The sequence below is a fragment of the Eleutherodactylus coqui genome, chromosome 3, assembly GCF_035609145.1.
Source record: "Eleutherodactylus coqui strain aEleCoq1 chromosome 3, aEleCoq1.hap1, whole genome shotgun sequence".
Classification (NCBI taxonomy): domain Eukaryota; kingdom Metazoa; phylum Chordata; class Amphibia; order Anura; family Eleutherodactylidae; genus Eleutherodactylus; species Eleutherodactylus coqui.
In genome coordinates this window covers 7,775,611-7,790,683 of record NC_089839.1, presented here as the reverse complement: position 1 = coordinate 7,790,683, position 15,073 = coordinate 7,775,611, and the positions used below count along the sequence as shown (strand labels likewise).

General features: G+C 48.7%; 1 protein-coding gene across 1 annotated transcript in view; it reads right to left on the bottom strand.

The window, feature by feature from the left end:
• Positions 1-15,073, bottom strand: part of LYPLAL1 (lysophospholipase like 1) — a 34,196-nt gene that overhangs the window by 5,772 nt on the left and 13,351 nt on the right. Inside the window, exons 2-3 of the mRNA XM_066595082.1 lie at positions 14,622-14,721; positions 5,241-5,410 (exon numbers count right to left, since the gene is read on the bottom strand). Coding sequence (XP_066451179.1) covers positions 5,241-5,410; positions 14,622-14,721 — 270 coding nt within the window. The remainder of the gene's footprint in view (positions 1-5,240; positions 5,411-14,621; positions 14,722-15,073) is intronic.

Here is a 15,073-nt window from a genome sequence, read left to right as displayed (position 1 = left end):
AATGTCTTGTCAGAAGCCAAAGTTCTCGGTCTTCCTCCGGCTCACGACACAAACGTGGGACCAGCCGGAATGTTCCATGAGTTCATTCCAATCATCTTGGATCAGGATATCGTCTATCAGCCGCGTGTTACATCTTTTGTGATCTGCTAACAATGTGTTTGGGTTGTAGGAAGCGTCTAGACGAAGCCCCGAGGGGGTACTGGGGGTCTATCTGTGAGGTGGATTCATGATGCTTATTACGTGATGATTACCATTAGCTTTGGTTGTACATTATGATATTTATACAGACTAGTCAGAACGTCTGACCGGCGCTATAAGTCATACTGGTGTCTGACAGTGAAATAACAGAAGCGTACTTGAATAGGAAGGCATGGATGCGCTACATAATGGTGCAGCGCACCGGCTCCTGGGGGCCCTACACTATTGTGTTGTGGCCCCTGTAAGAGATCGAGAGTAAAACCCAACTGCACAGGTGAAGAGCAGCGTGTGAGGAGCAGAAATCCACTTCTCGTGTCCCTCTAAGTCCTGTGGGACCGCTGCTATGACCGAGGTAAGGCCTCCTTCTACGATACATGCATAGAGCCACTCAACACTGCAGTCCAGGGCCGATTCAGTGCGGATGTGATGAAGATGACCCAATCAAGAGACAAGGAAAATATTAGTGTGAACGTGTTCATTCCAGGGACTCTCAAAGCAGATCAGTACCGGAGTCTACTGCAGATGGCGGTGGGTGACTTCCTGGATGTTCGGCCCCTATCGTCGCCGAAGGAGGCCACTCCTAGTCCGCTTTCCTTACTTCAGTCATAGCATCGGTCCAACGGGACTTAGAGACATGAGGGAAACGGATCTCTGCTCCTCACACGCTGCTCTTCAACATTGCAATTGGGTTTTACTCTCTACCTCTTACAGGGGCCACAACACAAAATTGAAATCCATGTTCCGGGGTCCCCAGGAGCCCATGTGCTCTACCATCTTGAAGAACATCCATGACTTTCTATTCAAGTGTGCAGGAGATCTGGTGCCGGATCAGCTTTTTGACTACACCCTCTATAGTATTTATATTATCATGTTGTTTCTCTTAAAGGGGTTGTGTCAAGATGGTGGGATTGGACCTCCAGATGAATTGGAACCATTTATGGCAAGACACCAAAGTAATAAACTTTCTTTTCTTTATTGGGTGGTAGGAACACAGATCAACATACTTCTGACCGGGACCCAATCCTTTGTGGGATGTTACGCCTAATACTTACCTGGTGAAGGATTGGGTCCCGATCAGAAACGCCTTCATGGTGTTCCTACCACCCAATAAAGAAAGGACAGTTTACTTCCCTTGGTGTCTTGCCGTGGGAAGTGCCGAATTATCCGGAGGTCCGATCTCTCAGGGTCTTGTTGTACCACAATTGCAAGTTATCCCACATCTACAGGATAGCGAATAACTTGCTGAACGGAAGGCTCTCACTGCTTAGACCCCTGCTAATCCTGAGAATGGGGTCCCGTGTCCCCCGTCCTCCTCCCTGCATGGTTACTTCACCCCCTGCAGTGAGGAGGAGGCTGAATGGAGTGCTAGTAATCAATTAATTTTCATTGGGACTGCGGAGATACCAGAGCGACCCCCATTGAAATGAATGGAGCACTCCCTGCACATGCTCGGCCAGCGCTCCATTCAGTGACATCACTGTGGGGGAGGGGAGACTTGCAATTGTTGTAGAACCACATTAAGGGTTTATTCAGAAAATTGACTCTTATCATGGATGCACAGGATAGGTAATAGAAGTAAAAGTCTGATCAGTGGGACCCCCAACTATCCCAAGAATGGGGGTTTAGTGTTCCCCTCTCCTACTCACTGCCGCCTTGCTGCACCCACCTGCAGCCAAGCAGAAACTGAGTAGAGCAATCGCTGAGCTCCATTAATTTCAATGGGAATGACGCAGTACAAGCGCTTGGCTACCTCCAGCAGTCCCATTGAAGGTGAACCGAGTGGAACTGTATATGACCGATCGCCACTCCATTCAATCTCCTCCTCGCTGTGGGGGGTGCAATGAGCCTGCAGTGAGGAGGAGTATGGAACATGGGACTCCCCGATCTCAGAATTGTTGGAATCTCAGCAATGAGACCCTCAATGATGGGACTCCTTATCTATCTTATTGATAGATGATCGCAGTCGACATTGGGCATACCCCTTAAGGGTTTGTATGTCCTGTTTCTGCACATCTCACCCTGTAGCTGGCTATCCTGCACAAAGCCTTTTCCATTACATAAGCTCAGAAGTTATCGGCGGTCCACAGGAGAGGGGAGAACTATCTAATTGGTGGGGGTCCAACTGCTGCAACTCCCCCTTATCACACGATTCGGGGCCTTGAAGGTCCCTGCCTGAACAGTGTGGTGGTCGAGTACACGCTCTGCCACTCCATTTATTTCAATGGGACGGCCGGAGATCGTCCAACACTACAGCTCTACTATTTGTGGTGGTCCTGTTGGAATGAATGAGGCAGATGTTTGATGGGCGTTCCATGCAGGGATCTTTGGGACCCTCATTCTCACGGCCAGTGGGGTCCCAACGATCAGATAGTTAATGTCTTTCCATATTGATAAGCCGATCACCCGCTGCTGGGAACAGATAGAACCTGTGAAGGAACCCAGAAAAGAGGGTTCAACGCTGCAGCAGCGCCACCTCAGGAGAAAAGGAGCGCTGCAATCGCTGTGCTGCCATTGTAACAGTTAGTGTTCTGGCTTCTCCGGATGGATGCGTTTTGTAGCCTCTTTCCACTCGGTTTAAAAGGGTATTCCAGGCCATTTAAAGTAATGATCTATCCCCTCAATAGGTTATTAGTAGTTGATGGACGGGGGCCGCCGCTCTGGACCACCGCCCATCAGCCTGCTGTCTACATATGGTCAACATTGGTCAGAGGAGAGAGTCGGAGTGCCGGCTTCTCTCCCATTGAAATCAATGGAGCTTACTACTCCTACACTTCCTGCCCCAGACAGGATGTGACCATGAGAGGAGCCGGAGCTATAAGAGCAGGGTGGTGCTCCATTAACTTCAATGGGAGTGAAACTGGCACCCCGGCTTCCTCTTCTGAAAACCGATGACGATGTCTGACCAACGGCACAATTACCTGATAAATGGGGGTCCCAGGGAATAGGCCACCTGTTAAAAAAGCCCAGACTAGCCCCTTAATAGATAAACCCCTGTACTCCCTAATAGGGTGTTTGAAGATGGGTTTTTGTACCAAATGACGCTCTCTAGTTTGCTACTCAAGGACACAGTGAGTTTTGGGGCATTTTTACCTCCTTTTTCAAAAGCTGTAACTTTTTGTTTTTCCATCAATGCGGTTGTATGAGGGTTGTTCGCTGCGGGACGGGATGTAGTTTAGATCCACCCCAAAAGTGTACCAATATAATGTATTGCATATATTTTTTTGGTGTGGTGGGTGCGGGGTGTGTTTTGGGGGGAGTATTAATTCTGCCATTGTTTTTAGGTTTTCCACAATAAAAATGATTACTTACATAGCCTGTTACCCCCAGTGTTGATCTGGAGGAGGGCAAAAAAACCCCAATGAGGTAGAAGCCAATTTTCCCCATTTAAGGGAAAGAAATTCCTTCCCGCCTCCAATCTGGCAATCAGAATGATCCCCGGATCACCGACCCTCCTGAGTGATCAGTGATACAATGTGTAATATTGTAAGACTCAAGAACGACCTCCAGAACCTCTTGTACTCTTCTCGTATCCCCGTCACTGCGTTCCAGGCTCTCCTAGTTGTGCGCGGGCTCATGTCTTACAGGCGGTCCTGCAGCTTCTATTGGTTGGAGTTCATACGACTTTTTGATTGCTTTTTATAGGTTTTCTTGGAGACAAAGTGACCAAAAAAGCACAATTCTGGCGGTATATATATTTTTTTTCCTTTCTGGAGCCCCTTTGGATTGCCCCTAACCCCTGTATTCCTGTCGGGTGCGAGCCGCTCACAGTCAGTAATTAGGATGTATTAAACGTTTCCCAGTTATTGTCTGCGCTCTTATTGTTGAGGCCGTTCTCCCAGCCTGTAAGGTTTAGGGCAGCACTAGGCTGATAGAACTTGGCCTTCCTAAAGTTTAGTATTTTCGTAGCTCCCCTGTAAAACAAGTTGAAATGTATTCTATTCTGGTCATTATTTCCCAGGCGACCCTCAGCCAACCTGCAAGGGGTTAATGTCAGATGTGAAGCTCTCTGGTCCCAGTGGTTGCGGCAGGGCCTCGGACGACCGGCAGTTACGACCAGCTCCTGCTGTGGATGGCGCTGGCATCTAGATGCCATACATGTACGTCATTTCACGGAAGGGTTTCCATCTCACGGCGGCCATGCAGCATGGGGGAGGGGCCAGTGGTTAAAGGGAATGGATCAGCTGTTTTTTTTTACTAATTGAAATCAAATAGAAAAGTTTCACTATTTTCTAATCTGTTTTTATATTTTGACTGCATGTTTTTTCCTATTTTGTGCACAGGGCGGCCATCTTGCCTGAATTGCAGTTAGCAGCGTTTCAAGATGTTTTACGGCATGGTCCATAGACACAAGCTACAGGACGGGACTCATTAAAGGAGTTAAAAAAAAAGTTAAGAGGGCTTAAAAAACAAACAAAAAAATCAATACCAACCCGGACCGCCGCACTACAGACAGTGCCAGGCAAACAGAGGGCCGGCGACAATCCTGAGCTGTGGACCAATCAGCTATTGATGACCTATCCTGAGCTCATCAATATCAAAAGTCCCAGAAAACCCCTTTGGTGGACCTTCTGCAATCATTGGGTCACGTTTACACGGAATCATATGCTTCATGTAACACAGTGGATTCGATGTCACGTGACTGACGCTAATCCTAATAAATGATCATCGTCACCTTAAAGGAGTATCCCCATCTCAACCTTTATGGTAGATCCACCTCTGGGGGGCGCTGCTCCTATCTCAAGCTGTATGCGGTGGCTGGGACCTAGAGGAACAACCAAACGGTTTGCTGCACTCTTAGGAGTCAATGGGAGTTACGCAAACAAGATATCCGAGAACGCTACGCCTCCGTAACTCTGGAGCGGTGCTGTTTATGTCTATGGGTAGTCTCAGGAGCGGCGTAGCCCTACCGCTGCTTCCATCCACCTGGCCACCGCGCACACAGGGGTGCTTCCATCATGGGAACAATCCGAAAACTACTAAACGTCATATAAGAGAACTATGAAGACTAAACAGGTTTACGGCCCGGCGGCACCGGATCTTACCCAGCAATATTCTGTTTTTTGCAACGCCGGATGCCACTTCCTCTTTGATTAGGTCTGCTAATACGTGGCACATAGGAGTGATGGAGCCGAGGTGTTCCGGGCTGTCCATGGAGATCTTATACCTGTCGAACCAAACATTGGAGATGCCTCCCATCATAGGTGTGTAAGGTCTGGAGGCAAGAGAATAAAAGGCACATCAGAAATACTGCATGTCATTATCAGTATGTGGGCTTCCAGGTTAACCCCTTCCTGCTGCCACCCTTTTTTGTTTTTTTTTCATTTTCATTCCCCACCTGCCAAAAAAAAGGCACAAAAGTGGGAAAAAGCGCAAATCTTATATATATACAAACACGTAAGAATATATATAAATAATTTTGGCATTGCCGTGTTGTGATCGCACCAATCTGCAGAAGGAAGCCATCATGTCATCTACGCAGTATGATTAGTGCTATAAAAAAAACAAAACACAATGACAGAACTGATGTTTTTTCTCCTTGCCACCCCAAAAAGGTTTTAATAAAAGTTATAAAATTACACGTACCCAAAAATGGTACCAATCAAACCTACAGCTCGCTGCGCCAGAAACACGCCCGCCGTCGATGGAGAAATAGAAATGTTCTGGTTTCTGAAAAGTGGTCCAAAATAGACAGCGTCACTAAGGGGTTAAAGACATATTAGCACTCGCAGGATTCGGCTAGGATACGCCATCGCTCCATAATTGGTCCGGAGGATGACGGGGCTGAGGCCAGGGTTTGGCGCGGCTCCTATCATTTTACGTACTTTCCTCTGTTTGTCTATTAGGAACCGCGCAGATGATCCAAGAAGCGTTCTGCCCTCCGGCGATCAGATGGAGGATTAGCGTCGCACACGCTTACCTTTGATATCAACCGAACCGTGAAAAATGGGGGAAAAAAACCCGAGCCGTCGTCTGGATGTTTGTTTGAGCGATCGTGTCTCCGCAGGCGATGGAGGTTTTGCCAAAATGTTCTATTTTTTTTGGGTCGCAAATAAACGTGTTGCTGAATCAACAAGCGTCATGTTAGACGGCGGGCCGGCCGCTGAAGGGCTCTGATCTCCCAAAGCCTTCCATCAGATTACGGATCTGACAGGCTTTGATCAGACGGAGATCTGAGATGCCGACTTGCTACATTTTTCCTCCAAGATGGGCAATAAACAAAGGCTTTAGGGTTAAATCAACTCCCAACATTCTAACCTACATGTCCTCAGGCCAGCGGGGCCGGCTATAGAGCTGTGCGGCCGCAGACCCACTGAATCCCACTGGATTCGCCTCCCCATACTTTGAATTGGTCAAGTGGGCGGTCTCTATTGCTGCCTGTCAATCGAATCTGAGGTCATCCATTGTCAGGGAGTGATGAAGACCGCCCACTTGACGGATTCAAAGAGCCAAATCTAACTGGACTTGGAAAGTGGGAGGGAGTAGAGAGAGAAGAAAAGGGGTGATAAAGTCAGCAGGGCCACGGCGGCAAAGGTCTAGGTCAACAGGGACAGCTGTGGCCCCGCCGACTATCACACCTGCTCTTCTCTCTCCTCCCCTCACCCTGCCCCAGCAAGACTCGTTAGTTTCGGCTCCTGGCACTCTGAATTGGTCAAGAGGGCAAACTTCCCCACTTCCTGTCAATGGCTGACTTTAGATTTGACAGACAAGGAGAAGTAGAGACCGCCCACTTGACCAATTCAAAGCGCCAAGAGCCGAATCTAATGTGTCTCTCTAATGGGGGAGGGGAGGAGAGAGTATAAAGAGAAAAAAAAAAAGTTGTGATAAAGTCAGCGGCTGCGAAAGCTCTACAGCCGGACCAGAGGGCATGGCGGACCAGAGGACATGGCGGACCAGGGGACATGGCGGACCAGGGGACATGGCGGACCAGAGGACATGCAGGTTCTCTTCAACTGCAGTATCCAAGTTGCCAGTTGATTTGGGGGGGGGGGGGGGTTGTTCGCTGGCAAATTTATATTTTAAAGCCAAATGAGTGAAAACATTAACACAAAGGGTAATTGCCCGTCCACAGCGATCCAGCACTGCAATTCTCTTGGTTGGTTGACAGCAGAAGTCAGGTGACCACTACCCACCAATCAGAGGCCGCAGTGTCACTGTTCTCAACTCCTGGCAACATGGTGCCCAGAATGTAAATGCGGATGCCAGGAAACCGGCAGTCAGCAGTCGCCAGACAGCGACAGTCAACTGGGAGATTCACGGGGCATCTGTAAATCGGCCGAAGTACAACGCAGGTGGTAAGAGGGAAGTGTGATCATACCCTATATGTACCTGATAATGCTGCCTTCACCGTGCCGCTCGCTGTAGGCTAACGAGCAGCTCATACTCATCCTAGCTCTCCGCACAGCACTCTCAGTCAATCACTAAAGCAGGTTGTCCAGGACTTCTACTGTTGATCACCTATCCCTAGGACAGGTCATCAATAGTTGATTGGCGCAGGTCTGACACTCATGATTCTCGCTGATCAGCTGTTCGCTGGGTCACCATCAGTGTGGACAGTGCTAGAAACAGATAGCGCTGTCCACACATTGCAGTGGCTCAGGTTGGTATTGCATTGAATTCAATGAGAGCAGTGCCTGCAGTACCAAACCATTCCACTGCAATAGGGACGGCGCTATCTGCTTCCAGCAATGTTCTCTATATATAGGTGTCACCTCTCAGTGTAACCCTGACTGTGATGATAATGAGATGACGGATAAGACGTTTTCTCTACAGAACAGGAATTGTTAGAGTACTATTCGGCTTAGTGGTCAGTGTGCAGGGAGGGGAGGAGGTGAGCTGTAACTATTGTAAATGGTGGCTCCTGTATATATTGGTGTCTCCTCTCAGTGTAATCCTGCCTGTGATGATAATGAGATGAAGGCTGAGAAGTTTTCTCTACAGAACAGGAAGCGTCAGACTATTACTACCGTACGCTTAGCGGTTTAGTTTTTTAAAACATATCATGACAATGAAAAATAAACAAAATTACCAAAAAATCTTTTAAATATAAAAACCCAATTTCTAAATCCCCTTTAACTGTACATAGCTGTGCAACAAAAATATATTAAAAGTGAAAAACCCGCCCCACGCAGGACATACAGATACACCGCAGGCCAAAATACATGCATGTGAATGGGGCCCCAGGATCTGTGCAAGACCCCAGACAATGTAGTGCAGCATGCTGTGGTATTCTGTCCGCCAAAGGCCGGGGGGCATGACTGACCCCAATTACAGTTAATGGGGTCCTCCTGGTGCCGGTCAGCTCCATCACAGAACGGATGCTTTCTTTACACGGATTCTGCGACGGGAGCAGGAAAGTTGGAAGCCAACCACAGATGTGAACAGGGCCTTACAGGAGCGGATCCTGAGCGGGGGACCTGGACAAGAACCTCCTCACAAGGTGTTCGAAAAGGAGTTTTCCTACCAGATGGTCCCTTTGAGAACAATCTCCCAGGTGTGCCTTTACAGAAAACAATTCCTGCGCAAGGCTGAGATGTTTGTGGAGCCGCCACTAGATGGTATTGCTGATTTGCAGAATGCAGAGTAAAGCCGTCTGGTGCGGAGCTTACCGTCCTACTGCATTACCTCCCCTGGTCGCTGAGGACGAGGGGTTTCTTCTCAAGAACTCAATGACCTCACATTTGGAACTTAAAAATAAAAAAAACATTTAAAAAGTTGGGTGATGTCCCGTCGCCCCTCGCTGGGGGAACCAATAATCCTACTTATAACCGCTCAACAACATTCTGCCAACCCAGAACAGCCGGCCGGTGGGTGCAGCGCCGTCCGATCTGTTATGCCGATCAAAAAGAAGCAAAGAATGAAAAAGACATTTGTGTCGGGGCCAAACATTCCTCCACCAAACCGCAAATGTAAACGAAGAAAGAGGGATGAAGGGGCCACGGGTGAAGCAGCGCACGGTCAAGGCTCCGAGAGTTGGAGGTGGTCAGGAGTAATCCAGGTCACGGCCTCAAGTCATGTAAGACAGTCGGGTCAAAGAAAACACTAAATCTTACATGTCAATGGCTTCCATAGATTTATATACAGATGTAGAAGGTCACTTAACCTCTTAAAGGTTGTCCAAGGAGGGAGAAAACGAATCCGGTACAATGGTGCTCTAACCTTCACGTCGGGACCAGCTGCGACACCAGATCATGTGGGCTGGCTTTTTGGCTCATTTTAATAACTAAGCCAGCCCCCTGTTTTGGCCATGATGGAGAAGGGGGGGCGCGGCTTAGTTGGTGAAATAAGCTCAACAATAACCCCCTTGGGACGATATCATGGACAACAGAAGGGCCAAAGCATCTGACTGGGTATCAGAACCAGGATAAAAGTAGAGGGTTCAACCCTGCTGGACCTGGTAAGTATCCTTGGACAGCCCCTTTAAAGCAGCCCTCCAGTCTCAGGACAAAATTCTGTCCCTGGACAAAAAGGTGGAGGTGATATATTGCCTGTAGATCTTCTTGGAAGTCCCTCTGTTCTCCAGTTCCAGGACACTGTTTTTGGATGGCCAAGATTGGCCTTCACCATTATCTAACTACACTATGCACGATTGGCCATCGCTGATCATGTGAGCATCACATGATCATCCTAACACTACCAACGTACTGTGTGATCAGGTAGTCTAGAAATGGTGGTGGCTATCTTGGCTGCCTGAAGACGGCACCCAAAACCAGCAAAGCAGCGAGACTGCCAAGAAGATCATCTACATGTAATTTACCTCCTCCAACCCCCTCCTGGCACTGAAACTGGAGAGCTGCTTCAAGGATGCAGTTAGTTTGGCCTTGAAGGGGATATCCCACCAAAAATACCCATAATGTATCCACCGGATGAGTGTTTGATCGCAGGCGTCTGACTGCTGGGACTCCATGGTTCATGAGAACAGCGCCCCGAGGATGGAGGAGCCATGTATTACAGAGACAATCACATGTAATGTCAATCACGTCTCCAGGCGGGACGAGAGAAAAAAGTTAAAAAAAAATAAGAAGTAAAAAATATTTTATAAAAAAGTTAAAACTAGACTTTTCCTCCCTTGGGCTACCTACACACGGGTGAGAGGGATATCTCGGCCCGATATTGCGCTCGCCAATGTGTGTTTTCACGCTGATACGAGGCGTATTTCTGCCCAAACCGCCTCCCATCACTTCTGTGAAGTAGCGGTGCGGCTTTCAGCTGCGCTAGAGGATCGGCAAGAGTTTACCATTGTTTTCAGTTGGAAACCTTCCACCGCACTTCTGTGCAGCTCGCACGGAGCTCAATGTCCTTTACTGACAGGAACGGTCATCATTCAGGCTCCCTTGTAGCCCACAAAGTGCAGCAGCTCTACTTAGCACCCATTCCACAAGTGAACAGAAGGCGTTGGAGGGATGTTGTGCCGTCTGGTGGGACGTTGTGCCGACTGGAGAGCCGCCCACAGGTCCGCAGTATTTGTAGGATCTCAGGTGTGAATGTTGGGCGAACGTACAAGCCGCACCACCCATAGGAACTCTTCAGACTTCTCATCCAATCAATTTCTGGACGCCTTAGACTTGGTGGCACGGGGCATCATCCTGCTGGAATATCCTATTCTTTGGGGGTACGTCAAGTCCATAAAGGGCTGCAAATGGTCACCAAACAGTGAAATTTAGCGGCCCCGATCAATGGCACGTTTAGGTGGACCAGTGGACCCAACCCATGCCATGACACCAGTATGGAGCCACCAGTAGCCTGTACCATGCCTTGATGACAACTGGGGTCCGTGGCTTCATGGGGTCTGCGCCATGGACAAACTCTACCTTCAGCCCGAAGCACTTGGTACTCTGACTCTTCATACCACACCACGTTTCCAGTCCTCTAGGGTCCAGTTACAACCTCACGAGCCCAGGTGAGACGCTGTGTCCGGTGTTGCGGTGGTCTGCTCCCACATATTATGGAACGCTGCAATGACCTCCGCAATATACACGTGGGGCCTCCGGCACTGAATGTGGACGTGATTTCTGCAGTTCTTCTCGATTGTTCTAGCCAGATGCTGCCAGGTACAATCATCAAGCACCCATTGGTGGCCACTGCACTGGGCATTGTTGGTGGTAATGCCTTCTATGACGTTTCCCGCAACACACGTGGCACTGTAGATCGGGGAATGCTAATTACTCGCACAACTTTGGAAATGGAATGTCCCATCAGTCTGACATCCACTATCGCGCCTTGTTCCAACTCCCATAATTCACGTCGCCTCACCGTGAGCCCGCTGGACAGGGTTTAGCCTCACTCACAAGTTATACAGGTGTGGGCGATCCCGAGTGCCCCCTGAGGTAATGCCACTTCATCATCACTTTGCACACCGCTATCCCATGACTTCTGGCACATCAGCGTATAGTAAAGACCCTTAAAATCATGACCACAAAATAACTAAAACATTGTCAATCCCAACTTTATTTCTTTGAGTCATGCCCCTGAGCCGTGGGCCGAGGAGTGGCAGGATGGCTTCCTGACACCATGGCGGCTCTTTATAGTAAACCGGGTGATTAATATCTCTCTCTTGCTGGTAATTGCATCGAGGAACTTGGCGCTGGGAGCGCTGTGAGTTACGGGCAGGTTTTGGCTCATTCTTCACACTTTTTTATGGCCTTCCGACTTTTTTTTTTTTTTGCCAGTAATAAAAAATAAAAAAAAGGCAGAGGGGGAAACCCGTGACCAAGATCCCATAAGCCTCCCGGCCAGCGGCTCTCGCACCTCTCGGACGCTGCAGATGCCATTGCTCACTGCCTGGAGGACACCGATGTGATGCGTTGTGCTTCCTCAGTTATGGGAAATGAGTCGATGAATCACCGTAGCGCGATCCAAGCCTGGACAGTAACTCCATCCCCGAGGAGAGCGCATCGGCCTCGGGATTCCAATAAGTGATTCAGCTTTCAGACATTTTCCTGGAATGAATGAAGAAAACATGCGGAACGGCGGGGAGCGTGCGGATGGAACCCTTCTGCAACTGTACGAACTGATTTAACGGAGATCGGTCTCACCAGGGGTGCGAACAGACGCCGCCGTCTGCAGCCGCTGGCCTCGTGCTCTTGGGCTCCGCCTCTGCAACATCGCCTCTCCTCAAAGTTTTAAAAAGTGCGTTAAGGCGACCCAACCAAACCAGACGAACCGCGATGACCACAAGACGGCTTCTGAGAAGACTTGATGCACACAGCGTGCCGGTAGTGCAGCGATAGTCTAAGACACTACGTGCGGCTCTGATTGGCCGGCGCTGCTCAAGTCCTTCTTGCGCAAAAAATTCCAACTTTTCTGCTTTTTACACAATAAGTGAGGATTGGCAGGAAGGGGCGGGGCCAGCGGTTGGGTTCACTATAAATTACGCTTCAAGCTGACGAAAATAATAGCGCAGATCTACGGCAAGTTTCTGCTGCCATAGATTTCAGAAAATGGTGCATGGCCGCTCAAGATGCGCCAAACATAATAAGACGCTTACGTATTTCATTACCTTTGGCGCATCTTACGCTGCTGTAACGTATCTAAGATCTTCGTGTAAACCGGCGGTCTTAGAGAAATGTGCCGCCATGTTCACTTTAACCCCTTCTCGCCCTGGGTGATGGACGTGCAGTTACGTACTAAGCTGAGCCCCTGCAATCTGCAGACCTACAGCCGGCCTCCAGCTGTAACAGCGGGGATAAGTGAGACATCAATCCCCGCTGTTAACCCCTAACATGCCACAATCAATGTTGATTGCTGTATGTAAAAAGTTTGCAGAGTGAGGGTACTTCCTCCGTGACATCATCAGTCCTCCGCTATGTAACCACAGAGGGCTGATGGGTTGCCATGGTAACTGGATGCCAGTCAATGGCGTATGGGATAATGACTATGATAAACAATAAAGCATTGCAGTACAGAAGTACTAAAGTGTATTATCACAGAGATCGTAGCATCGCAGGTTCAAGCCCCCGACAGGGACATTCAAAAAAAAACAATGCTCTGTCGGCAAGGAGGAGGGAGCGACAGCCTGCAGCAGCGCCACAGACCGCCGGGGGAGGGGAGTATTGGTTTTTTTCCCCTACAGCTTATACCTGGCGTATAAGACGACCCCCGACTTTGGCGAAGATTCTCCTGGGTTAAAAGATCGTCGTATACGCCGCAAAATACAGTATATATATTTTTCACAAAAAGGGTTTTTATTGTGCAAAAGAGAAATAACCTAAAAAATACATGTATTTTGGTTATTGTGGTAATTGCACCGACCTGCGGAAGCAATTTATTGTGTCATTTACGCAGTATGATTAACGAAGTTAAAAAAAACTCAATGACAGCCAGCGGTACCAATAATAACGACTCGACACGCAAAAAACATCTACGTTGTCGGAAATAAAAAAAGTTATGGCTTTTGAAAAGTGATCCTTAGTTCCAAAATAAGTCGCGTCACTAAGGGGTTAAGGGGTCAATAAGTTGCGTCCTTAAGGGGTAACTGTTAAACTATTAGCAAACTCCCTGACTTCTGGAAGCTGTGATCTGATCAAGGCAGAGAAGTGAAGCCGATGCCAGCCATTTAACCCTCTGCTTGCTACGATCGAGCAGGAGCTCCACAGTATAGGGGATAACTTGACGATCAGCGGGGGTCTCACCGCTATGAACCAGGGCTCCGTGTCCCCCTCTGTCTGTCACAGCGAGCAACTGATACCAGGCTAGCAGTAATTGAAAACAGATCTGGAAGCTGACAGCGCCGTCCACACTGCAGTGGCCCAGGTTGGTATTGCAGGCACAACTTTTATTAAATTCCATGTAATACCAACCGGCGTGCTGCAGTATAGACAGCGCCATCTGCTTCCAACTCTGTCCATACCGACAGTGGGCCTGGCAATCCGTCAATCAGCAGAGATCCTGGGCGACCGACTGCAGCCGTTCAGCTGTTGATGAACCAGTAAAATGGACCAATCACGTATAACTCATCTTCAATTAATTCCTAAATCTGTCATCAGTTTTTTACATAGTAAGCTACCTACCTCAATAGGGTCAGCAGCACACGGCCTCTACTATGTGGCGTATATGCATAATCGCAGGCTATTGCGCCCGGGTCGGTGCATTTCACTGTACGTTATTGCGCTGCCGAGGCTGCTCACATCGGGCGGCACCAGCAGCTCCAACAGATTAACTGCAGACGCGCCGGTCCGAGGGCGAACACGAGATCTACACCACGGCGGCGATGTATGGAGAACATCAGCACAGTACTGGCACTGAGAGGGGCATCATAAGAGAGTCGCTCTGCCCCAACCTTAATTTGCATGCGGCACGGGTCAAATAAAACCCTGATTTGTTCCGGAATGCTTGGGACCGTGTTTGTAACAACTTCCCCTTGTGATTACCTGTAGGATCAGTGCGTTCACGGTCAGGAAGCTCACCATGTAAACCAAACCACTCACCGGGCCGGCGCTGTGGGGAAGATCACCCTGATGTGGCCGAATGCTAGGTCCTTCTTCAGGATCTCCCGTACCCATGATTTAATTCCCGGTCCTGTGTCCCCTATAGAAGAAGAAAAACTCATGAGCTTCAGGATCTGCCGGATCAGATTCCTCTCACAACTACATATTAACAAGTAATTAATTTAAAAAAATAAACAGATTCATCAAATCTCATCAAAATGAAATGGTTCCGCGATCTGGATGCTCACCAACCAACGACGGATCTAGTAGACCTTCTGTTTATTGTGTGTTTAGTCAAATTACACGACTACAAGAAAGAAGCAGACAGACGGCTGACGGACAGCAGATATTACACCGAACTGATCAAGACCCGACTCAGAAATATGTGAGGGAGTTGAAAAGGGTCATCCGAAGCCTGTTTGGGGCTCCACAAAACTCTTGGACTTGATACC